General features: G+C 34.6%; 1 protein-coding gene across 6 annotated transcripts in view; it reads left to right on the top strand.

Annotated features, from left to right (window-relative positions):
• LOC132725472 (uncharacterized) overlaps window positions 1–26,072 on the top strand; it is a 77,285-nt gene extending 51,213 nt beyond the window's left edge. For all 6 annotated transcript variants that reach the window (XM_060710610.1, XM_060710608.1, XM_060710606.1 and 3 more), the window contains 14 exons: window positions 382–449; window positions 6,508–6,786; window positions 7,686–7,821; window positions 8,659–8,850; window positions 10,490–10,669; window positions 11,585–11,724; window positions 12,325–12,370; window positions 13,201–13,355; window positions 15,468–15,594; window positions 16,054–16,173; window positions 17,064–17,187; window positions 19,677–19,873; window positions 21,109–21,166; window positions 22,534–26,072. In XM_060710610.1, the coding sequence (XP_060566593.1) occupies window positions 382–449; window positions 6,508–6,786; window positions 7,686–7,821; window positions 8,659–8,850; window positions 10,490–10,669; window positions 11,585–11,724; window positions 12,325–12,370; window positions 13,201–13,355; window positions 15,468–15,594; window positions 16,054–16,173; window positions 17,064–17,187; window positions 19,677–19,873; window positions 21,109–21,166; window positions 22,534–22,613 (1,902 nt within the window). In that variant the 3' untranslated portion in view covers window positions 22,614–26,072. The remainder of the gene's footprint in view (window positions 1–381; window positions 450–6,507; window positions 6,787–7,685; window positions 7,822–8,658; window positions 8,851–10,489; window positions 10,670–11,584; window positions 11,725–12,324; window positions 12,371–13,200; window positions 13,356–15,467; window positions 15,595–16,053; window positions 16,174–17,063; window positions 17,188–19,676; window positions 19,874–21,108; window positions 21,167–22,533) is intronic.
• The last annotated feature ends 1,555 nt before the right edge of the window (window positions 26,073–27,627 follow it).

Raw genomic sequence — 27,627 nt, 5'->3', positions numbered from 1 at the left:
TTTTTAAGTGCAAATACATGTATGTCCATTTACTGAAAAAAAACTTAAAATTTTGCATTGACAAACAGATCAAGCTATTTCAAACAGGCATAGGAAGTTACAAAAAAGCTTACAATTATTTTTACAAATTTATAATTGGGGGAAAGAATAGTGAAATGTCTATTTGTTGTTTATCTAGATGACTACTTTTTGTGAAGATTTCTGTATTGTAGTAATGGTAATAGAATTTTTCAGAAATCTTACTTTTAACTCAAAATCACAAATTGTAATACTTATTACGATGATACTAGCTGCTGATACTAGATGCCAGTGTTTAAGTTTATGATATCAAGTTTGTTGATACCTTGTTTTATTTAGACTCTATAATTGTTTTGTTTTCAGGTGAGATTTTTGACACAAGCTGATTTGAAGGAAGACCCAGAACGACTTGTCAATAACAAGTTAGAAAGGTATATTTCTCTCTCATAGTTTGTCCATGTTTGATAAAATGGTATCCACTGTTTAGTGCACAGGGAGTATGTTTACCGAACATGTCACACCAGTCATGCTCTTTGAAGAGAAATTTGTAAACCTAATAGTGATGAGAATTTCCCTATATGAAATTTCCATGCAATATAAGCAAGATAAGGCATGGACCTAAATGAAATGTGTATTGGAGTGGTGGTGGAGTTGGTGTTGGTAGTTTCAGGTCTCGACACTAACATTTTCAGCAGGTGGTATGCCGGACCACTGGATCCAAAATTCAGGTGTCCTTTCTGAACACAGGTGGTCCATCTTTTTTTTTACTCATTTGTTGTTAAGGAAACTTCAGATTTAGAAGAACTACACTTAAAATTGGTGACAGAGACATATTTATTATTAGATTTATAACAACTGAAGAAAACATGTATTTTTTCTATTTCAATCTTAGATCAGATAGTAAGTCATTGTAATCCTATTTAGTATTTATTATCTCATTGAAAAATACATGACAGTACTCATACTTCGGTTAAGTGACTTCTTCCGCAACTCAAGTTAGGGAATAGTGAAACCATTTGTGAATGACTTAATTCCTTACTGTTATTCAAATACTCATTGCTGTTTCCTGGTACATCTTAGTACATCTTATAAGAATAATAACTGCTTTTTATAGATTAACATTTTTAATTAAACTATTAAGTTATTTTATTCTTGTCTTTGAAACAATGAAAAATTAATGATAAACAGAAAATTCCTACATTATAATTGAGCTTATCTTCCTCACAGATTTATTATACATGCTTGTTTGTTGAAATTTATTTATTTTTGACAAAGTATTTATAACCTTTTAAAGTACTTTAAATAAGAAAAAAATGGATCTCTGATTGTTTAAAAAAAGTAGCCAAAGATTACTAGATATTTAATTTTTCCTTTGCTTTTATTTGCACCATTATTCATGTGTTTATCCGATATCCCATAGTGATACAATGTTATACTCAGTAATTTTCTACTTTTTTTAACTACACTGTAAGCGAGTTAATAAAAAGTTATGGATGTCTTAAGATCTTTTGAACTAATGAGATGAATGAACATATACCTGTACATTGGAGAAATGGTTTTAAACAACAATTATAGAACATGTTTTTCGACCAAATAACCATTCTCCCAGATGAGCCCTGCACCATTTGGAAAATTTAAGTGGTCTAACGGACCAGTTGCCTGTAAAATTAGGTGGTCCTTGCCAAAATCAGGTGGTCATGGATCAATGGACCACCACTAATGTCGAGGCCTGTAGTTTTCACACCGAGATCATGACAGTAAGCCACATTGCATTAACCAGAGCACAGTTCAACCACCGCTTTGTTCCTGGGCAGGCTGTCAAGCAGTTTACCAGAACTTGTTGCCTTCACTTTCGCAAGGAACTGAAACTTCTGTACATGCCAGAGCAGAGGTACAGTGCAAATGATTGTAGAAAGGATTTCATGATCAATCACAACAAAAGTGACCTGCGCCGTCCGGGAATTATCCAGGGTCGTCAGGGTTCACAGTCCAATGCTCTACACATTGAGCTAACCGGATGGCTTGTGTATTGGAGAGCCATATCCTTCATTTAAATACCGAGGGCCTAACAAAGGGAAGCAACTTGTGCCAATGGTAACCTCTTAGCTTTAATATGGCTGAAAATAAAAAAAAATCAATCTTCCAGTATCTCTATGAAACATGATTGTGAAAAGGAGATGATTAAATAGCATCACAATTGTAAATATATTGTTTCATAATGTATTATGTTCAAGGAAGAAATAGCTACCCATTCAATGTGTAAACATTTGATGATAATTTCTAGGAATGTGTGGTTACCTGATCAATGTAATGCATGGAGGAGCATTAATTTTGTCCCTTCCTCGACCAGTAAAGCTTCAAAGTCGCAAAATGACCTTAACATTCTCTCAGTCAGTGATCTTAAATCAAACAATATTTAAAGATCCTACATTCTCTCAGTCAGTGATCTTAAATCAAACAATATTTAAAGATCCTGTATGTTGTAATTAAGGTTGTTATGTGTGTTTTTGCGTTTGTTTACCCTCGCCACCGGAAAGAAACCATATGGGGGAGAAGGTTGTAATAACACTTAAGTGAAATTTTACACTTAAGTCAAATTTTTTATACAATGTATGTATATAATTATACTTCTAAATACAATTTCCAGACATCCAAGAATATGTTAAATATGTACTGCAAATATTAATGTGCATTATAAATAATCTTTAAAATACATGCATTCATTTCTTATTGAAAAATTTGGCTTAGACTTTATCAAAAATAAATTTCTAATAACCTCCTTTTTGTGTCGCTTCTACGGAGTAGTGGCGACATATAGGGATCACTTCTCCATCGTCTGTCAGACTGTCTGTCTGTCCGTCTGTCTGTCACAAAACTTGTCCGGACTACCCCTCATAAACTACTGGTGCAATTTCATCCAAACTTTACAGGAATGATCAGTACCAAGTCTAGTTGTGCATATTGTCAGCATTTTTCGGTTCAATGATTTTTAGCTCGACTTTTCTATGAAAAGGGGAGCTATCCTACTCGCCCCGGCGTCGGCGTTAGCGTTGGCGTCACACCTTGGTTAAGTTTTTCGTACCACCCCACTTTATTTCAGAAGTATTACAAGTATGGCTTTGAAACTTACCATACTTGTTCACCATCATAACCTCCATCTACAGACAAGAGTACATAACTCTGTCAAGGTTTTTGACAGAATTATGGCCCTTTTTTGACTTAGAAAGTGTATTGAGCTTGGTTAAGTTTTTTGTACCACCTCACTTTATTTCAAAACCATTGGAGGTATTGCTTTGAAACTGACCATACTTGTTTACCATCACGACCTTCATCAACAGACAAGAGGACATAACTCTGTCAAGGTTTTTTGACAGAATTATGCCCTTTTTGACTTAGAAAATACATTGAATATGGGTAAAATCCACTTATTGCCTTAACCCTTTGAGATATTGCTTTGAAACTTTTAATGCTATTTCACATCATTACCCCCATCTGTACGCAAGAGAAGGTAACTCTGTCAAGGATTTGTTTTAAAAATTAAGGCCTTTTATCGACTTAGAATCTTGGTTAAGTTTTTTGTACCACCTCACTTTATTTCAAAACCATTGGAGGTATTGCTTTTGAAACTGACCATACTTGTTTACCATCACGACCTTCATCAACAGACAAGAGGACATAACTCTGTCAAGGTTTTTGACAGAATTATGCCCCTTTTTGACTTAGAAAATACATTGAATATGGGTAAAATCCACTTATTGCCTTAACCCTTTGAGATATTGCTTTGAAACTTTTAATGCTATTTCACATCATTACCCCCATCTGTACGCAAGAGAAGGTAACTCTGTCAAGGATTTGTTTTAAAAATTAAGGCCTTTTATCGACTTAGAATCTTGGTTAAGTTTTTAGTACCAGTCCACTTTTTGACTGAACTGTTTGAGATATTAATTTGAAAGTTGGAATACTTGTTTACAATCATGATTCCCAAACATGTCCAGGAGAAGGTAATTCTGTCAAAGATTTTATTTGAATTATGGCCCTTAACTGTCAATGTTTTGTATTATAGGCAAGCACTAAAAAAGTCGAGCGCGCTGTCTTACGGACAGCTCTTGTTGTCAGAGTTATGGCCCTTTAATAATTTTTAATTTTAAAGTTTGTCTGGACTACTTCTCTTATACCACTAATGCAAGTTCAATGAAACTTTACAGGATTGATCTGTAGCTCAAGGCCTTGCACATATTGCACGGGTTTTCTGGTTGAATGATTTTTGGCCGAGTTATGGCCCTTTGAAAAAAAAGGTGTTTTTTCTGTGTGTTGCCAGATACACAAAAGCTTGTCCGGACTACTCCTCAGAAACTACTGGTGTAATTTTATCCAAACTTTACAGGAATGATCAGTACCAAGTCTAGTTGTGCAAATTGTCAGCATTTTCCGGTTCAATGATTTTTGTCAGAGTTATGGCCCTTTAATAATTTTTATTTTTAAAGTTTGTCCGGACTAGTTCTCTTATACCACTTATGCAATTTCAATGAAACTTTACAGGATTGATCTGTAGCTCAAGTCCTTGCGCATATTGCACGGGTTTTCCGGTTGAATGATTTTTGGTCAGTTATGGCCCTTTGATAAAAAGGTGTTTTTTAACCAGGTTTTCAACGAAAACCGAGTTATTGTAATGCCGAAGTCGGCAGGCGGGCGGGCGGGCGTCAACTTTGGGTTTCCGCTCAATAACTTTAGTTTGCTTTGGCCTATTGACACCAAACTTGGTGTGTAGGTAGCTTATATCAAGAGGCAGCTTGGGATTGCTACCCAGGTGTCCTTGATCAAGGTCAAGGTCACTGTTACTTAAAATAGAAAATCCTTTTCAGCTCAATAACTTAAGTTTTTTTTGGCCTATTGACACCAAACTTAGTGTCTAAGTAGCTTACATCAAGAGGCATCTTGTAATTGCTACCTAGGTGTCAGTGGTCAAGGTAACTGTTACTTAAAATAGAAATTCTGTTTCAGCTCAGTAACTTGAGTTTGCTTTGGCCTATTGTATATGGGTAGCTTATATTAAGAGGCAGCTTGTGGTTGCTACCTAGGTGTCTGATGTCAAGGTCAATGTGGCTTAAAATAGAAGTTCAATTTCTGCTTAATAACTTGAGTTTGCTTTGGCCTATTGACACCCAGCTTGTTGTATGGATAGCTTATATCAAGAGGCAGCTTGGGATTGCTACCCAGGTGTCTGTGATCTAGGTCAAGGTCACTGTTACTAAAAATAGAAATTCAGTTTCGGCTCAATAACTTGAGTTTGCTTTGGCCTATTGACACAAAACTTGGTGTATGGATAGCTTATATCAAGGTGCAGCTTCGGATTGCTTCCCAGGTGTCTGTGATCTAGGTCAAGGTCACTGTTACTAAAAATAGAAATTCAGTTTCCGCTCAATAACTTGAGTTTGCTTTGGCCTATTGACACAAAACTTGGTGTATGGATAGCTTATATCAAGAGGCAGCTTGGGATTGCTACCCAGGTGTCTGTGATCTAGGTCAAGGTCACTGTTACTAAAAATAGAAATTCAGTTTCTGCTCAATAACTTGAGTTTGCTTTGGCCTATTGACGCCAAACTTGATGAATGGGTAGCTTATATCAAGATGCAGCTTGGGATTGCTACCCAGGTGTCTGTGATCAAGGTTAATGCATTAAGTTTTCATGTTATAACTTGAGTTTGCTTTGACCTTTTGTCACCGAACTTGCTGAGTGGCAGCTTTGGATTGCCACTTAGATATCTGGGAGCAAGGTCAAGGTAATTTGCTTACAATAGAATATTCAATATCTACTCAATAACTTCAGTGCATTTTGACCTATTGATTGCTGTCACATCAAAACTTGGTCGTTGAAAACCTGGTTTTCGTCGCATTGCGGCGCTTCTTGTTTTCTGTGTGTTGCCAGTACGCAAAAGCTTGTCCGGACTACTCCTCATAAGCTACTGGTGCAATTTTATCCAAGCTTTACATGAATGATCAGTACCAAGTCTACTTGTGCACTGTCCGTCTGTCTGTCCGTCTGTCTGTCCGTCTGTCACAAAATTTGTCCCAACATGAAATTGGCCATTATGAGGCGACACATGTGATTACTGATTGCTCTTGTATTTACATGAAATGTAAATTTGGAAATATCTTTACAAATAATGCTTTATGGAACTTACAATATTGATAAATCTTCATTTGAGCATCATATTTGTGATTGTTTGTTTGCTTGTTTGTTTAATTGGGTTTTACGTCACACCGACACATTATACCTCATATGGCGACATTCTGGCTTTACTGGTGGAGAAAGACCTAGGGGCCCTTCCATGGATTATTTCAGGCATGAACAGGCACCCGAGTAGAACCACCGACGTTCTGTAAGCTAGCTGGATAGCATATATATGATATAAAACCAAAATAATTTGAGTTACAGGATCTTTAAGAACATGATCATGTTTATGTATTTCTGTATACACTGTATTACAGGTTAATCACTGTTGATCATGAAGACAGTACTGACCTTATAGCAAATCATCTCCCTCATAGAACTGCAGGGATTGGACCAAGTCACTCAGGGGCGGGGCTAAGTAACTCAGGGGCGGGACAAAACCACTTTGACAACGCCTGCTCTCTACTAACACAAGCTCAATTGGTTGACAACGTAAGCAGAGATGGTACAGACCCTGATAAGATTGATGTTAAACAAGAACAACAACTTAAAAAACTTACCCAACTGATGGAAAATAATAACAACAATAAAAACAGGTATTTTATTTCATGTTATTTTTACCAAAAAAAAAAAATGGCATGAGTGCCAACTGCTGCCTGAGAATGTGTCTGTCCATGTTTATATTTAATTTTTCAATGTGAAAATAATTAAGCTATAACTTGTTATCAGAAGACCATCAGTCAAAAAGAATATAAGTTTATAAGTATAAAAGAATTACTTTTATAGACAGTCTTGACTACTTTGCATATTGAAACATGATTGTTTCCTCAGACTGGAAGAGGTGCATCATGATTAATACATAATTTGTAGAAAATTATCCTCTGACATTTAATTTAAAACATGAGTAGATAAACATATTTTTTTGACATTTATCATGCTGTTAATAGAGGAAGCATTGGCTTGCCAGCATTTAATTACTTTTTCAAAGTGGGCGTCCGTGGAAGAGTGGTTAAGGTCGTTGACTTCATACCACTTGCCCATCACCCCTGTGGGTTCAAATCTCGACAGGGACTCTGTATTATTTCATGTAAGAAAGCTATCCAGCTAGCTTACATAACGTCAGTGGTTCTACTCAGGTGCCAGTTTGTGCCTGCAGTAATGCACTGTAGGCCACATAAGGTCTTCTTCTACCAGTAAAGCTAGAAAGTCACCATGAATATAAATATTACAGTAATACTTCATGTTAATATTTCAGTGATATTCCATGTAAATATTTCAGTGATATTTCATGTAAATATATCAGCTATATCCCATGTAAATATTTCAGCACTATATCATGTAAATATTTCAGCAATATCCCATGTAAATATTTCAGCACTATATCATGTCAATATTTCAGTGATATTCCATGTAAATATTTCAGCACTATATCATGTAAATGTTTCAGCACTATATCATGTCAATATTTCAGTGATATTCCATGTAAATATTTCAGCACTATATCATGTAAATGTGGCTGGATGGAGAAGGAATATTTACAAGATATGTCAAGGATACTTAAAGTGATTCTATATCAGACAGCAGAAAGTCTTGGACATTCACAATGGGAGTTACGCAGAATAGCTAACCAGGTACGTCGAAAATATTATGTTGTATCTTAATTATTTCATGAACTGTCACCTGATTTAGCCAGAAAAAAAGCTATGAGTACAGAAAGTGCTTGAATCTTCAGTACTTTTAATATAAAAAAAACTTGCATAAAGGAATTTTACATGCACATGCATTGGAAACTGAGTTATTTATTCGTTATATCATCTGTTATTGACTGAATATGAAGCTTTTATTTCTTGAAGTGTTAAAGGGTCAATCCTCTAGGTTTGTTTTACATGACAGGGCTTGAAATAATTTTTTTGACAAGTATTTTTAAGTCTGGACCAATGACTTGTGTTCAAAATTTCAAATCATTTGCTTTGCAATTGCGTTGCAATGCTTTTTTCTCAAATAGGGCTAAAAATAGCACAAAAGTGTGTTTTCAATTTATTTCTGAGTATATCTCTTACTCATCATTTGCATATCTTTCTGTTTTACATGCCCCAGTCGATTTATGTAGGAAATATTGAAATTTTATGTTATTAGGCTTTTTGCCCCCAGTGAAGTGTCTTTTAAATGTTTTCATAGGCTCACTGTTGAATTGATCATGTTGTCATGTCACAGACTTTGTACCATATGCTAAATATCTCTAGGTTTAAACCAAACATACAAGGATAACTCTATTGAACGTTGAAGTTATCCAGCTCTCATCAATGGTTCTTGGCCATGGTTCTTGGCCATGAGCACTTTCCATAACTAAAAGAAGGAACAGACAGTCTTCTTTCAAAAACAAACATGTAAATAAGATACACAATATATTATGATAAATGTATTTGATCTGTCACAAAACTTTCATATTTATCAAATCATGTTTGCAGGTGTTACCTTGTTTAGCTGAGGTAATAAGATGGTATGACATCAATCTTCTAGTGACAGTATGGAACAGTTATCTGAACGTTGCCGTGCCAACTTGTCTCATGACCTTCACCTCCGTCCTACTTCTTAAAGAATCTGTGATACATGCAGTGAAACTGATACCACTTCTACACAAACCTCCACACTCATGGCAGGTAAAGATATCCTTTCTACACAGACCTCACACCCTTTATAAGTGTTTCAAAATTCTTTATTCAACACTCATGGCAGGTAAAGATATCCTTTCTACTCAGAATTCACGCCCTTTATAAGTGTTTCAAAATTTTATATTCAACACTCATGGCAGGTAAAGATATCCTTCCTTATCAGACCTCCACCTCAATAAATGTTTCAAATTCTTTCCTAGTGGCTAAAAATCTACCTCTTCGGCAGCTCTCCACACTAATGGCAAATAAGGATATTCATAATTCACAACTCTCACCACTTAAAGCTAGGTAAGATATCCATGTTTCAAAACACTCCACACTTGTGTCAGGTAAGGAAAACCATGTTTAACGACTTTCAAAACAGCTCTGATGGCAAGATGAAAAGATATCAATATTTCACAACTCATAACGCTCATGGCAAGATGAAAAGATAGCCATGTTTCACAACTCATAACACTGATGGCAGGTAAGGATATCCATGTTTCCTCATGGCATTAAACAATACAAACTATCCCTTTTTATCTCAAAATGCTTTAGAATTTTTATACCCCCCATGCACAACGAAGTTGTAAGGGGGGTATACTGGAATCAGCTTGTTCGTCCATCTGTCCCTCGATCCGGACGTCTCCTTGTCCTTCGGTTTTTCCTTGTCCGCCCAATCACTTATAATTCCTTTGACCAACAGTCTTCATATTTGGTATTTGGATTGGTCATGACTAGTAGATAATCCCTATTGATTTTGAGGTCACCAGGTCAAAGTTCAAGGTCACAGGGGCTTTGACTAACAAAAGCTTGTCCACCCAATAACTTCAGATTCCTTTGACCTACAGTCTTCATATTTGGCATGGAGGTTGGCAATAACCATTAGAAGACCCGTATTGATTTTGAGGTCACAAGGTCAAAGGTTGATCATGACCATTAGGTGACCCCTATTGAATTTTAGGTCACTGAATCAAAGGTCAAGGTCAGAGGGGGCTTGATTAAAAAAAGCTTTTCGGCTCAATTGCTTAAGAAGGCTTTGGTCAACAGTCTTCATATTTGGTATTTAGGTTGTTTATGACTAGTTTTTATGACTAGATTTTTAGATGAATGTGTCAAAGGTCAAGCTCACAGGGATTTTAACTATAATAAGCTTGTCTGCTCAAATGCTTAGGAATGCCTGTCTGCAGTGTATTGATTTTGACATTTTCACATTTTAAGCACGTGGAATACATAACTAAGCAATGCACTGGCTAATGTAACCTCAGATTTGGCAGGAAGGTTGTCCTTGAGCTCTAAATGGCCACTGTTGATTCTGACAAAGAAGTATGCGAGGGTATTCACGCCATGACAGAGGCAGTTCTAGTTGTTTATAGAAAAAATATATGAAAAATGTCTATTAGTGTGACATATAACCTTTTAATGCAGTAAAACTGCTCTAGAAATTGATTTAGAGCTTTTGAACATTTTATTGGCTAAAACAATTTGTAGGGATTTTAGAATTAGAATTAGAAATCAACTTTTTTGTCAGTCACATTTGTGCATTTTTAAAAAATTTAAGTTCTTAATTTAGGGTGAGTTTAAAAAGAAATTGCATTATATAGAAATTTGTTGTAATCATACAGAAATTTGTTGTATTACATTTCAGGACCATGAGAAGTGTAGGGATTATTTATCTAAAATAACAACTACTGTTAAGGGTAGACTTCCAGCCTACCTACCCCACCTGCAGTATCTAATACAGAGGTCCAGTTATGATAAACTCTCAATTATCTCTTCAGATGTGATATTAATGGCATATGCTCACTTTTCTGTTACACCAGAACAGGTAAAAATATTTCATTTAACTCCATGACATTTTGAAAATATGTTCATCTCGAAAAATGCATTTTTGATAAATTAAGGTGGTGGTAAAAATATTTATTCAACTCAATGACATTTTGTAAAAAATGTTCACCTCAGAAAATGTTGCCAGTGAGGGTAAAAAATGAACTTAATAAAGGGACTCCACCCTGAGGTTTTTTTTGTCATAATGGGACTTGAAATAATTGTTTGATACTAATTAATGTTCCATTTGTTGTAAATCTTGACCAATAACTTTTGTGCAAAATTTCAGATCATTCGCTCTCTCCGTTTTTCCAGAGTAATTTTTCTAATCATGAAAAATGACATTTTTCATACAAATAGGGCGACGAATTGCTAAATAAATAAAAAATAAACCCAAACAATTATAGATTTCTTTCTGAGTGTATTTCTTAATAATCTTTTACATATATTTCTGTTTTAAATTCTGTGTAAAAATCTAATATTGTTTTCAGTATTTGGGCCTGAGAGGAGTTCCTTTAAAATAACAGACTCTCTTTGGCTTATTTGGCAATTTTTTGCCAAAGAAAAAAAAAAGAAAAAGAAAAAGCTTCAAGTGGTGATGGCAATATTGATAGTTTGTCCCACTTTATGCCCTTACAATGCTGAATATCTTGTCTATATGTCTGTCTTTCAATATGGATTAATCCATTTCTCAATTCTAGGGAAAATTAAAAAAAATGTACTGACTTAGTAAAATGGCAAACAGTGCAGACCATGATCAAACAGCATGGATGTGCTTGCTGATATTTTTTTCTGCACTGGTTGTATAGGTATAATCAGTGGCAACCAGTAGGCTGAAGCCCTTGGGTCTGTTATTCATTAAGGGAGTCTATGATCATTTTCAGTTCAATAAAAAATAAAAACCTTTCTCTTTCAGAAATCCAGCCACTATAACACTGTATTACAATTTTGGAAGCAGGTTTTTTACTCTGCCCATCCTCAGACTAGAATCTCCACCGAACTTCTACACAGACCTCAAAATGATGGGTTTTCCTCGCCATTTGAAGGATATTTAAGGTATTTTTGTTTTCATGGTATGACTTATCTCATCTGAATGACATTTTGATTGTCACTCCTGAATCCTGATACAAAATATGTATTATCACCCCTGAATGCTAATTTATGGTCATTCTTGATACAAAATATCTCTTGAATGCTAATTTATGGTCATTCTTGCTACGAAATATGAATTATCTACCCTGAATGCTAATTTGAGGGCTGTTTTTTATATAAAATATTAATAATCTCTCCTGAATGCTAATTTATGGTCAGCCTTGATACAAAATTGGAATTATCTTAATTGACAGCCATTTTTCAGGATTATTCCTTTTTCAAAATATCACAATTCTTTTGGTGCTTCAGCTTGTAGCACCTTGCATTTTACTAAATCTCTGAAAATGAAAAATTGCCAAAATTTCATTGATAAAATATAACGTAAAAAGGGTCGCTATGGGTCAAATGAGGAATGCTGATTAAATGAACATACATTCATTCTTTTGAACTGAAGATATTTATGTCTGTCCATCAGTCAGATTTGTAGTGCCATGGTGGTCGAAATTTCTTCTATTTTGTTTAATGAACCACTGGGATCTGAAAGTTATTACATTTCTTTTTCAGTTGTTGTTTGGTTAAACCAGATAACAAAATTCAATGTGCCAAGCAGGTAAGTTTCTATAATGACTCGTTCAATACTTACTCAAATATCAAACAAACAACAGAAATATTTGAGCCGCGTCATGACAAAACCAACAATGTGTGTTTGCGACCAGCTCGGATCCAGACCAGCCTGCACATCTGCGCAGTCTGATCAGGATCCATGCTGTTCGCTTACCAACTCTATTACAAGCAGAGAAACTGATAGCGAACAGCAGGGATCCTGATCAGACTGCGCGGATGTGCAGGCTAGTCTGGATCCATGCTGGCCGCAAACCCATTATGTTAGTTTTTTTCGTGACGCGCTCATTTTATCTTTTGTAATTGACTTTTTAACAGATTAAATTTTGGTATTTTGTTTTTTATTGCAAAATTAGCTGCATGCATGAAGTGATCGATTTGCATTAGTTTGTGAAACCCTCTCAAATAAATTTTATTTTTGCTACAATTCTTAGTACAGGTTGAAGTTTATTAGTACGTATTTACAAAATTAAATTGGTCAGGCACGGCACAGCCATGCGACTAATTTAATTTTGCAAATACATACTAATAAATTTTAACTGGCTGAGTGTTTTCAATTATTTTTATAGACAGTCGATTTACTAGACTGATTAACAGTTTGCCGATTTACTAAAGTAAATGTGTTACGATTCATTTGAAATACTTTAATCCTTTTGGCTAAAAAATAATTTCAAACACTAATTAGAGTTATATACTATGGTATTTATAATGATTTCATAATGATTTCAAAATGTTTAATATCTCTCCCCAAAAATGCAAACAAAAGGTTTCGTTTGGTTTCTTTTTATATATATTCTGCAACAATGTTTTAAATGACAGGTGGAGAAGTTGTTTATATCGGAGTTATATCATCAGTTTGTTACGTTCCTGGAGGGTCTTCCAGCTGTCGATGTCATCTCAGTTTCCCCGATTCTTGCCCACTACATAGGACAGTTTGTGGAGGACTCTCATATTAGTAAAGCAATGCTAGAATGGTAAGTATTGTCCATGTTAAGAACGTAACAATGATGTTTAACTTTTTATAGAACTACAATTGTTTATATAAGGTATTAACCTTACAAATCTCCCACATATTGTTTGTAAGGGAGGCAGGAATTGTTGAATTCTTCTTTGTTATTTTACAACACTAATATTGTGCTCAACTGTCCGGTCGGCTTGAAATGTAACTTCCATGGACTTTACTACTGTAAAACACTTATTATTCGCGAGAAATTTATTTTCGCTAATATTCGCGAGTTTTCTAAAACGTGAATTCATATTTCTCGCGAATATTTCACTTTGTCTATACACTTGTCCGAAAATGAACACTATCCGAAAATGCGTACACATGGATATATATATAGCTATTCAAGTGTCGCAGCATATACATATCGTACAGATTACTAGTAGTATTTACCTGTTATTGAGGAATTGGGAAAAAAAAACTTCTTCGCTGCATATTACCTGTGTCAAGGAAGGTAACTGTGACTTGCATAAACAAATTAATGCGTCGAACAAAATTTTAATGGTATTTCTACAGATTGTTCTAATTAATGTGAAAATCTGTTCAACTTAATGGATTAATTGAAATTCCAACACAATTTATCAAGGTCAATGTTTATTGAACAATACCGGCCTATAACTGACCGGAATAACTGTTTTGGTATTTGGTACAAATACTTTAGCACCTGCGAGTTGTTTGTAACATTTCTATTTATTGTATCCTATTGTATTGTACTACAGTTTAAGCCGGAGGGTAAATATAATCGTTTACTACAGGTTAGGCAAATTACAGTACCGTTTAATTGATTTTCGTCTGCTTGCCTTTGAATGGCTAATCAGTGAAACTTTAACACTTTGCATGCTGGGGAAATTAGGGACAATACATGACAAACACAGTGAACACATATCAAATAGTTATCAAACTTTATTGACATATTTTTAGGCAGACGGTTTCACTTAACAAGAAGATTAGCAAGCTATCAGAAAAATCGATACAGATATAAATGCATTCGTCGCACAATAAACTACGCAAAGTTAGTGAACGAACAGGACAGAAAATATCCGAATGACATTGGGTTTCCGGTTTCACATTTTTCGGGAAGAAGCGAATTCATGTTGACGCGAAATAATTATTTTGGACATTTTGCCTAAAATTCGCGAAATAAGGTTCTCGCGAAAAATAAGTGTTTTACAGTATACAATACTACAGCATGATAAGGTACATACCATGGTACAAGTCTCAGTTATCATGTTATACTCCTGCACCAAAAAAAGACAGATTGAACAATTTGTTACAACTTACTTAACAGTATTCATATTGTAAAGACTGTGTAATGCAGATAAATGCATTCTAATACTAGGAGAGTCACATGACATAAATTTGTACATGTTTGCAATTATTACACTACCATAAATGAGTTTAACTATATTGAATCAATCTCCTACGCAGTGATCTCCCTCCACTTTTACTATTCTGCCACGGGAGGTAATCACTGTGAGGTGTTTGATATTGAATATGCAAAGTTTGTTGACAGTTGTCTCCCTTGATATGTGACCAGGAACTTGCTGTTCTATACTTAATCTGTTCTTATTCTCCAAATATAAAGAGAAAACCTGTGCAGAGCTACCCCCTCAGTTGAGCAATAACCTCTTTATGACAACAGTTGTATGGTTTCTTCCCGAAATAAATATTCACATTAAAATTAACCTTTGTTGAGCAACACAGCACAGCAAGAATCAAAATCTTGGTCCTATAAGAGGGTGTTGATCTGCAGGGGTTATGCTATATATAAAGATTCCATGTTTCAGTTTGAGGGGGAAAATTACGACATTTTCTTACTTACTCTGACAATGCTTATAACCATTTTAATCCTTACTACCCTGAAATTGTAAATGGACTTGTCCATCTTCTAAGCTGGACAAAACCATTCAAAATTGTTTAGGGAAAATTTCAAATTATATATTTTTACTGAATGGTGAACGGTGTGGACCAAGATCAGATGACATGGATGTGACGGCTGATCTTGGTCTGCACTGGTTGCATGGATAGAATCTGGTGCTAACTGCAAGCGAAATATTAATATATATCATGTAATGTTTTTCAGTTTACAGACAAGTGTCCCCACTATTGTACTGACAATAGAAGAATGCAGTGAAGGAGAGAAGAAACTACAATGTGTTAAATGTGTACTGACTACACTGAGGGAACTTTCTGCTGTTATTGCCATGAAGGTAAACATCTTGTTATCAAACTATTTATTTCAATGGTGTTTTTATGCCACAGCAGCATCTAGTTTAATCGCCTATGTTAAACATTTTGCAAGTTTGCCTTTGTTTAACACATAGTTTTATTGCCTATATTAAACATAAAGTTGAATTGCCAATGTTTAACATTTAGTTTGGCGGCATGTCCGAGCGGTTAATGCATTGGGACATTGAGTAAGTAATCTAAGGATTGCTGGCCACATAGGTTTAAACCCCTGTCATGGGGAATGCTGTTGTTTCCATGAGAAAGAAACTTTACACTCATTGCTAAGTACTGGTTGATTCCAGGAACGGATTCGAGTGTGTTTCACTAAGCGTATAGCTTCCAACACAATCAAACTAGAATAAATTTGTATAAACTAAACACTGCGTTTTATTGCATAGGTTAAATCTCTTATTTTAATTGGGTATATTTATAAATTTCAGAGTATAGATTTACCCCAGGTACAGAAGATACTGGCTGTGTATGAGGAGTTATGTAAACCTGTCAGTATAAATCAACATATGTCTGTAGCATTGTCAGCCATAGCTGCTAGACTTAATGAGGTGGGTCAAATTTGTTAGTTATAATAAAATGAATGTCACATAAACCATGGCGTAGGAGTGTAATAAACCCATTTGAAACAATTAATATTACATAAGTGTAATAACACTTTGATATAGTGGCAATGGCGTTTTGTTCAACATAGCGTTTAAGAGTGCTAATGTAAGCGTTACACTATAGCAGGGTCAACTTTTTTAAACTGTAAACCGTTCTTATTTCAGATATGTAATGAATTGCATATTATATTTGTACAGATTCAATACTAAATTTATTGAATTTATTAAACTGGTTCAATAAATTTAGTATTAAACGTACACTCATTCAATATCCCCTATTTATCATTAACCTCAACAATTGATAGACATTTTTGATATAAAACACATCCACATGTCTAGAAGTTTGTTTCTGTTGTATGTATTATCCCTCAACCTGTTGGAACTGACAGTGATTAGCCTGTAACCAGGAGTATAGAGCCTGGTCAGGTATCACAGATGTGCAGGCTGGCCTGGCTATATACTGTTGGTAGCTCAATTTTTATACCTCAATATTGAAATCTCCTTAAACTTTGAATGGACTGTTCAAAATTTAAAGCAGCAGAAGTCCATTACAAAAATTAAACAGGTTATGGGTTAATAGAAATCAATGAAAGTAACTTTTCCATTTTTGGTTTTTTATAGGAAGAAATATCTTACTTCCATTGGCATCATTGTCTTACTCCAAGTCAACAGTACAATTTTGGTAATTTTTTTGTACCATCCCATCTTTTGCATGGTACCCATTCATTGAGATATTTTATTTATAATACTTGTTAATGACCATCACTTGCTGTTGGAAAAAATTGAATGGTTTTGACTTTATTTATTTAAACATTTGTATATTTCATATATCACAGACTGTAGAGTTTACAGTAGATCAGCCAGTACAAGATGAACTGTACCTACTGTCCAATGATATACCAGTGACTTATAGCGATCATAATTCTGATGATGACTCTGACCCTGAGGAAGTTATTGTAGGTAAGTTCATGGGTAATTGTGGGTAAGGTCATGGGTTATTGTGGATAAGTTCATGGGTTATTGTCAGCAACATCATTGGCTGTTGTAGGTAAGTTCATGGGTTATTGTAGGTAAGTTCATGGGTTATTGTGGATAAGTTCATGGGTTATTGTGGATAAGTTCATGGGTTATTGTAGGTAAGTTCATGGGTTATGGTGGGTAAGTTCATGGGTGATTGTGGTTAAGTCTATGACCCATTGAAGAAAGTTCATGGGCAATTGTAGGTTTGTTCATTGGTTATTGTGGATAAGTTCATGGGTTATTGTAGGTAAGTTCATGGGTTATTATCCCCCGCCGATTGAATCGGGAGGGGGATATAGTTTTGGCGTTGTCCTTCCGTCCGTCCGTCCGAATTTCGTTTCCGGAGTAGTTCTCTGCAACTACTGGCTGGAATTCAACGAAACTTTATGGGAATCATCAATATCAAGAGGAGATGCGCATATCGTCCGCTTGTTCCGGTCCGACCCTTTAACTCAGAGTTATGGCCCTTGATTAGTTATGTAGTATGCATATAGAGTTAAAATCGTTTCCGGAGTAGTTCTCTGCAACTACTGGCTGGAATTCAACGAAACTTTATGGGAATCATCAATATCAAGAGGAGATGCGCATATCGTCGGCTTGTTCCGGTCAGACACTTTAACTCAGAGTTATGGCCCTTGATTAGTTATGTAATATGCATATAGAGTAAAAATCGTTTCCACACTACTTCTCTGCAACTACTGGCTGGAATTCAACGAAACTTCATGGGAATCATCAATACCAAGAGGAGATGCCAATATCGCCGGCTTGTTCCGGTCAGACACTTTAACTCAGAGTTATGGCCCTTGATTAGTTCTGCAACATGCATATGGAGTAAAAATCGTTTCCGGAGTAGTTCTCTGCAACTACTGGCTGGAATTCAACGAAACTTTATGGGAATTATCAATATCAAGAGGAGATGCGCATATCGTCGGCTTGTTCCGGTCAGACCCTTTAACTCAGAGTAATGGCCCTTGATTAGTTATGAAGTATGCATATAGAGTAAAAATCATTTCCGCACTACTTCTCTGAAACTACTGGCTGGAATTCACCGAAACTTTATGGGAACCTTCAATACCAAGAGGAGATGCGCATATCGTTGGCTTGTTCCGGTCAGACACTTTAACTCAGAGTTATGGCCCTTGATTAGTTATGCAGTATGCATATGGAGTAAAAATCGTTTCCGCGCTACTTCTCTGCAACTACTGGCTGGAATTCAACGAAACTTTATAGGAACCTTTAATACCAAGAGGAGATGCGCATATCGTCGGCTTGTTCCGGTCAGACACTTTAACTCAGATTTATGGCCCTTGATTAGTTATGCAGTATCCATATAGAAAAATATTTGTTTCCTCGCTTCTTCTCTGCTACTACTGGCTGGAATTCAATGAAACTTTATGGGATACTAAGAGGAGATGTGCATATAGTCGCCTTGTTCCAGTCAGATACTTATAACTCAGATTTATGGCCCTTGATTAGTTACATAGTATGCATACATCTCATTGGCATTTCCAGATTTTACTATTTAACACAAATTTATGGCTCTGTTATTGCCCTGAATATTTATCAAGTTCAAAGAATATTACTGTTTATGCCATGAATAATATAAAAATAAAGCCTTATGTCTTCAGTTGTTGTGTTAATAATAACCAGTACTCGGCGGGGGATATAAATTCAACGAATTTGCTTGTTGTAGGTTAGTTCATGGGTTATTTTGGGTAAGTCTATGACCCATTTAAGAAAGTTCATGGGCTATTGTAGGTAAGTTCATGGGTTATTGTGGGTAAGTTCATGGGTTATTGTGGATAAGTTCATGGGTTATTGTAGGTAAGTTCATGGGTTATTGTGGATAAGTTCATGGGTTATTGTGGGTAAGTTCATGGGCAATTGTAAATTACTGGGTTACTGTAGGTAAGTTCTGAGTTAACTGTTATTGTAGATTACTTCATAAGTTATTATGGGCAAGTCCATGGGCTATTGTAGGTAAGTTCATTGGCCAATCATCTATTGTAGATAAATTCATTAGATATTGTAAGTTCATTGGCTATTGTAGGTATATTCCTTTGGGCTTGTTGAAACATGTCCCAGATTTATCTTCAAATACATGTCATAGAGTGACAGTAAAAAAAGTTCTGTGATCTTGATGCTAAAGTAGCTGTTGAATAGTTTCCTGTGCCTTTTAACAGTTGTGTAATGAATTTTGTCATACTCATGCCCTTTTTTATGCCCCCACATATGGTGAAGGGCATATATATTTGCCCTTGACTATATGTCCAGCTATCCTGCTGTCAAACTGTCCATCTACATGTACACATTTCCAGTTTATAAAGAGATTATAAGGACCTCTTCTTATACTACTTTCAAGTACTAAGTAAAGTTGAGCACACTGTCTTAGGGACAGCTTTTGTTAATTGTACAATTTTATTTAAAAGGTTCCCCAGGTGCTAGATTTCCAGAAAGTCTGATGCTAAACACCAGTAACAACAGTGGCAGCCTGACAGGACGTCTGAGTGCTCTAAGTTGCCATAGTGGGGGACTTGAAGGAAGTCAGGGGTCGGCTACCCCGAAGGAGGGGTCAGATGATGAAGGGGAAAGTTCTGATTGGGACAGCTGGGATGATGAGGACGAGGTCAGTTCCTTCGATGTATTTATTCTCAGTTATTTTTAAGGGTTGCTCACTTCAAATCACTTGACCCTTCACCTCTATGGATTCAAATCCAGTCAGGTGCTTTGAATTCTTTCCTGTGAGGAAGCTGTCCAGCAAGCGTACGGAAGGTTGGTGTTTCTACTCGGGTGCCCAGTCATGCTGTAATAATGCACAAATAGGCATCTGAGGTCTTCCTTCACCAGTAAAGATGTAAAGTCGCCATATGACCTTGACATTGTCAGTGTGATTTAGTATCTGATGAAACAGTCAATTTTTGGCGGCATGACCGAGTGGTTAAAAACAGACTAGTAATGTAAAGATTTCTAGCTGCAAGGGTTCAGACCTTGTCCAGGGCAAACTGTTGCAGCCTTGAGCAAGAAACTCCCATTTCTCAGTACTGTGTAAATACTTTTTGTTAAGTTTCATTGAAAATGATTTCTATCCTCTTAAAAAGATTTATACATTCTGCAACAAAATCTTGGGTCTGATGTAAAATTAGTAAAATATATTGGAGGTGTTTTTTTTTCAGGTTAATGGAGGAATTAATGCAATGCATAATGTTAAAAAAATAAATGCTGATACTGAGTTTTATTTGAAAGCATTGTTTTGATTTGTTTTTATGATAACCTAAAAATTAGGGGTGTGGATCGTTGGATAAGTGATGATCCGATCCATGATTCAGCACTTACGATTCACAAATCGAACCACCATCTTTTGTTATCAAGACACCTTTTAAAAGTTAAACATTAGTTCTAGAAACATGTTTATTTTTCTTTAAACAATTCTAAACATTAAACATATAAAATTATGAAAATACATGTATAAACTAGGTTTTTATTTTTTATTCTGGCATCAGTATCTAAATGTATATTTGAGCAACCTAAACAAAAGTATTTCAAAACATTGGAAGTAAATTTTGTTGGTGGAATTAAGGTAAACATCGCATAATTCATATACAAATTGTATTTTTTCCCCGACTCTTAGAGTGTGAGAAACAGTAAATATATATAAACAAATAAAATCGCGATCCACTATCTCAGGACTTACAAATATTCATACTCGATTATTCATTTTGATTAGTGATTATCCGAGTACTCGGATACTCGCCCCAGCCCTACTAAAAATACTGAACATTTAGCTTTGAAAACATTCAATATGTGTCAGCAATCTTCATAACCTTTTTGAATGTTCTCAAACTTCTTGTTTATTTATTTCAGAGTTTATCAGCATTTGGAGATGTGTTTTCACAATTTTTACAAAAACTGCAAAAAATGAGTAAGTATTATCAAATAATATTTTATTGCTGTTTTTATGAAGTAATGATATAAGGTAAATCAACATGTGTTGTGTAGGAATGAGGTAAAACAAAATGTATTGTGTAGAAATGAGTTACATCAACATGTGATGTGTAGAAATGAGGTAAAACAACATGTGTTGTGTAGAAATAAGGTAAAACAATATGTGCTGTGTAGAAATAAGGTAAATCAACATGTGTTGTGTAGAAATGATGTAAAAAAATACAACATGTGTTGTGCAGAAATAAGGTAAATCAACATGTTGTGTGTAGAAAAAAGTTACATCAACATGTGTTGTGTAGAAATGATGTAAAAAAAACATGTATTGTGTAGAAATCCGGTAAATCAACTTGTGTTTTGTAGAAATAAGGTAAATCAACATGTGTTGTGTAGAAATAAGGTAAATCAACATGTGTTGTGTAGAAATAAGGTAAATCAACATGTGTTGTGTAGAAATAAGGTAAATCAACATGTGTTGTGTAGAATTAAGGTAAATCAACATGTGTAGAAATAAGGTAAAACAACATGTGTTGTGTAGAAATAAGGTAAATCAACATGTTTTGTGTAGGAATAAGGGAAATCAACATGTGCTGTGTAGAAACGAGATAAATCAACATATGTTGTGTAGAAATAAGGTAAATCAACATGTGTTGTGTAGAAATAAGGTAAATCAACATGTTTTGTGTAGGAATAAGGGAAATCAACATGTATTGTGTAGAAACGAGATAAATCAACATATGTTGTGTAGGAATAAGGTAAATCAACATGTGTTGTGCAGAGATAAGGTAAATGGATGTGTGCTGTTGTAGAAATAAGGTAAATCAACATGTCTTGTGTAGAAATAAGGTAAATCAACATGTGTAGAAATAAAGTAAATCAACATGTGTTGTGTTGTTATATCCCAAATGATGGAACTATTTACAATTCTCTCTGTAAATCTTATTATCTCTAGGGTGTCTACCATGTAATTGCCAAATAAAAAAAGATATAAATAGATAAAATAAATTAGTTGGTAAAAAAGTTAAAAAGAAGATAACTGAAGAGTAAAGATAATACATTTTTTTCATTTTTTAAACAGTCTCAAAAATTGTTATTCTCTTTTTTAACAGAGTCATAAAATTAGTTCACTTTTGTAACAGTCTTGTGTTACAGATATTTGTCTTTTGAGATAATTTTTGATGTTTATCTTGAAAGTGTGAAATATAATTTTACCCAAAAAGGAAGAAAAATATAGAAATTATGTTCAACTTCATAGACAAGGGTCAAAAAGTTTATCAGTATGCTTTTGTAAAGGTTTAAAAGTTAAACATCTTTTATTATGCAATTCTTTTATTCTATTATTTTCAGACAAGACAGATTTCACATGCGAGGTGAAGAAGTTGGGAACCCGTGAAAGAAATGTTATCTCTGGGTTGATCAAAACGTGAAAAAAAGCATATGACCTTGACTTTTGAGAAGTTTCTGTCATAATATACATTTGTTTTTGAAGTTTGAAGTCATGTTGAAGTGGACACTTCCTGATTTGATCAAGATAGTTATGGTTTGTGGAATACTTTCATCAGAAGGACACATATGGTGGTTGAGTCTGCTGGATGGGGGGCAACTGAATCTACCCTTTTGACCAGTGCAGACCAAGACCAGTGGGCACATCCTTGCCATCTGATCATGATCTGCACTGTTCACACCTTATTAAGAGTCAGTTAGTACATATTTTGAAATTTTCTCTAAAAATGATGAATGGTTTTATCTAGATTAAAAGATGGACAAGTTCATTGAAGATAATTAGCAGGATAAGGATCTTAAATATCTGATCATGGTCTGTGATGTTCCCTATTTAGTCAGTAACATTTTTGGATATTTTCCCTTAAAATGATGAATGGTTTTGTCCAGATTGATATGTGAAAAAGTCAGTTTAAGATATTTTAGTGTTTTAAGGGTTAAATTGTTGTGATACAAGGAAAACCCTCTCAATTGTGTTAACATAGTGTTAACTGTGTTAACATAGTTCTTTTGAGTGGACATAGAGTTAGGGTCTGTTATTAACTATTGCTTAAGTTGATTATTTTATTTTTGATTTTGATTGAAATGTTTTAAATACTTTTATATGTAGAATACGGGTTTGCCAGAAATTTACTTTCACAAACACATCTTACATATCTTAACGTCCACATTTAAAAAATTAAAACTTGCCTGTCTGTTACGCTAAATTCTTAGTTTCAGACCTTAATCCTATGGGGAATAAGTGGTCTAGGGACTAAAGTTCAAGTATTAGCCTCTCAAACCAGAGACTGTAAGTTTGAGCTCAACTGAGGGATCAGGGGGTGGAGTCCTTGAGTGGTTCAGAACATGTGTCAGCATGTTATGCTATTTTGTTAAGCTAAAGGTGGTATAGACATAGGCATGATTCAAATAGGCTTCAAGCTTTTATAGCTTAGCTAAAATTAATATTAATTAATATTTAAACTGTTTTTTTTAAACTCTGAATTACTTGCACTTGTTTGTTTTGAAGTCCTCTCTTTTGTTAGAAAACACCTTGGAAATGGATTTTGATAAAAATATGGTAATTATAAGAACTATAAATCTATTATTCTATAACTAGTTCATCATTAAAGGGACTCTACTGAGGTTTACTGACATGTCTGGACTGGAAGTAATTTTTCAACATTAATCTTCCATTTGATGTAGGTCTAAACCAATAACACGTTTTCAAACTTTCAAGTCATTTACTCCGTTTTTACCAGAATAATAAAATGACCCAAAATTGAAAAGCTTTGCAACGCTTTTCACTCAAATCAAGATAACATATCACAATACAATTATCAATTTCTACTATGTATATTTCATTATTATCTTTTGCTTACCACTCTGCTTTACATGACCCAGCTGATCTATGTAAGTTCCTTTAAGGGACACCCCAAGTTTTTTTCCCCCCAGCATGCATATTGACTAGTGCTTTAAAGAACTGACATAAAACTTTTAAATTTATCTTCTTTTTTTTTTAAACATTTTTATGACACACCTTAGGGGAGGCAGGCAAATAGAATTGCCCCTGTCAGTCTGTCCGCTGTCTATCCATAGACTGGCAAAACAGTGGAATGTACAATGTAGGAACATTGCTTTTTCTGCACTTTACTTTAATGTAGGAAATTATTATTCAAATCTTGTTTGTTAAATCACAATCAAATTATCATTTTGTAAATTCATTTCATTTTCATGGTATTTTAAATTATTTATTGTGTCTTGATAGTATATAATCTAGAGCAGTGTTGTAATTTTTCTAAATGGGATACTCCGGGACTTGGCAAATGAGCCGGTTTTCCACTCGATCTGTGAGGGTTGGTGTTACAAAGTAAGTAAGTAAGTAAGTAAGTAAGTAAGTAAGTAAGTAAAGTCTTTATTTATCGAGGCAACACATTTGGATTCCCAAAATCTCATGTGGACAAACAAACTTTTACAATAACAACTTAGTAAAATATAAAATAATAAGCTTAAGGTATTGATCAGCTTATTGTGAATGGTAGTGCAAGGCAAAACTGTAACAATTAAAGTTTGTATCCTGCGATAAGATAGGGAAAAAAACACATTCGGCTAGTTCCAAATAACGTGTTTTATATTCACATCAAATATTATGCTCCTTTTATTTGCTATTGATATGTATTATGAAACATTTCTTGATAAATAACTGATCATCCTGTTCTTTTGTTACACAATGTATCTATTATTTAATGATTTGTATTATATTTTTTTGTTATGAATACCTCGGTTTTTGTTCCAGTGATAGCTGTGATATATTTTGTTCCATTATATTACCTCACAAAGGTGGAAGTGGGTTAGATATTATGGTGTACTATATAGAATATATTTGAAAATTTGTTTACTGTAATTTGTAAAATTATTTCTCTTTTTTTTTATGGCCCCACTTATTAGCGGGTACATATTTGCCTGTGTCCGTCCATCATGCTGTCAGGATTTTTATTGACAAAACTGAAATGTTGGGACATTTGTGTCCCTGGGTTGTAGATTGACAAAACAGTGAAATGTGGGGACATGTGTGTCTCTAGGTTGTAGATTGATAAAACAGTGAAATATGGGGACATGGGTGTCCTTAGGTTGTAGACTGACAAAACAGTGAAATGTGGGGACATGTGTGTCCTTAGGTTGTAGATTGACAAAACAGTGATATATGGGGACATGTGTGTCCCTAGGTTGTAGCTTGACAATACAGTGAAATGTGGGGACATTTGTGTCCCTAGATTGTAGATTGACAAAACAGTGAAATGTGGGGACATTTGTGTCCCTAGGTCGTAGATTGACAAAACAGTGAAATGTGGGGACATGCGTGTCCCTTAGTTATATTTTGTTTTGTGTGGGCAGAGGGAAGAGATGAGGGTGTATAGTTGAGATATAGATAGACATAGATCTGTAAATGTAATTTTACAAGGCATTATAAGTGCATTTTTGGTCATAAAATACATGTTTGTCAAGTATATTTATAAAAAATATTGTCACATGCATGACCTTACTTTATTTAATTCACCATTTAGCTGATAAAGGCTTTATGATTACAGCCATTACATTCCTTTTAAGGGACTCCACTGAGGATTGACATGACAGGACTCGTAATATTTTTGTAGGTTTTGACCAATACATGCAACAAATTTGATGATTTTGGAGTTATGACCCTTGGTGGATATCCTTTTACTTTTCTGATTTATGGAACTTTTATCAATCTGCATTTTACATCCATATAATTTGCAACCAACCCTGATTGTTAATTTCTTAATACAAAAATGCACAATGTATTTTTGAACATAACATATTTTTAGAACTTTTGGAAATGCACAATGATATCATTATCATTATTTAGTGAATTTTGATTATTAGCATTTTTTCAACTCAAGAAAAATGTATGTTTTTATTCTTTTTGTCGATTTCAGTAAAATTGTTATTATTATAAAAAGAAGAATTTGTCTGTTACATCATAGCTATAGTCCAGTATTGACGAATCATGGACTATTAATGTTTTCCATCAGCCCATAGGGCTTAGAAATTTGCTTTCTTGCATATTTGACCGCTGCTTTTGTTTGAAATTTAGAATCTCATTTATGATTTTGAAAATAATATCTGTTATTTGTTAATCGAATATCTGATACCTTATCTTGCCAACCATGCTGTACATAAATTATTCAAATGAAAAAAAGTTTACTATATGGTCATTACATTTTTTTGCATACTTCATTGTTGTTTAAAAAATTGATACCAAAACTTTGATTAAAACATGGCAAACCTTACCGTATTGTTTTTAAAATGCAATCATAATTTGTTGGGCATCATGTTTTTAGCTCGACTTTTCTATGAAAAGGGGAGCTATCCTACTCGCCCCGGCGTCGGCGTCGGTGTTGGCGTCACACCTTGGTTAAGTTTTTCGTACCACCCCACTTTATTTCAGAAGTATTACAAGTATGGCTTTGAAACTTACCATACTTGTTCACCATCATAACCTCCATCTACAGACAAGAGTACATAACTCTGTCAAGGTTTTTGACAGAATTATGGCCCTTTTTTGACTTAGAAAGTGTATTGAGCTTGGTTAAGTTTTTTGTACCACCTCACTTTATTTCAAAACCATTGGAGGTATTGCTTTGAAACTGACCATACTTGTTTACCATCACGACCTTCATCAACAGACAAGAGGACATAACTCTGTCAAGGTTTTTGACAGAATTATGCCCCTTTTTGACTTAGAAAATACATTGAATATGGGTAAAATCCACTTATTGCCTTAACCCTTTGAGATATTGCTTTGAAACTTTTAATGCTATTTCACATCATTACATCATTTGACTTAAACATTTCAAACTTTGCTGCAGTGTTCAAGGGTATCACACAATTCAGTAAAATAATTCTTCACTAAATATCTTAATGCTCATGGCCATTGTTCACTTTAAAAATACAGAGATTCTTGTATTGCCTTTTACTGCAAAAACTTTTTTTATTGGCAAGCAATAAAAAAGTCGAGCGCGCTGTCTTACGGACAGCTCTTGTTTAATCTGTTGTTCTGAAAGAAAAAATGCTTCAAATATATTTTCCATACTACGTCAGCTATCAGCATTGACCAGTTTTCTTTTCATATTTCAAGGCTTATACAATAATCCTAACACTGCTAAATTTGTATAATGGACTTGCCCAGTTTTGTATTTGGAACAGCCCATTGTTTTAAAGGCACATTAAGTTTTTCTTCCTTTAGAAAGAGCATACACTTGTTTTATAGGGTTGCAATAATGGATTTAAAACATAGTAAGATGTTTATCACATATGGAAAATTTTATCACATATGGAAAATTATGTTGAAAGTGAAACAATGTGTGAGTAATTAGGTAGTAAAATGTAAATAAAGTGGTATTTTGACTTCAATACAAAATGCTAGACTACTGTCATCAT

The sequence above is a fragment of the Ruditapes philippinarum genome, unplaced genomic scaffold (assembly GCF_026571515.1).
Source record: "Ruditapes philippinarum isolate M1 unplaced genomic scaffold, ASM2657151v2 ctg552_1_1_1_1, whole genome shotgun sequence".
In the NCBI taxonomy this organism is placed as follows: Eukaryota; Metazoa; Mollusca; class Bivalvia; order Venerida; family Veneridae; genus Ruditapes; species Ruditapes philippinarum.
Note: the sequence above shows the minus strand (reverse complement) of the source record. Positions and strands in the feature narration are given on the sequence as shown.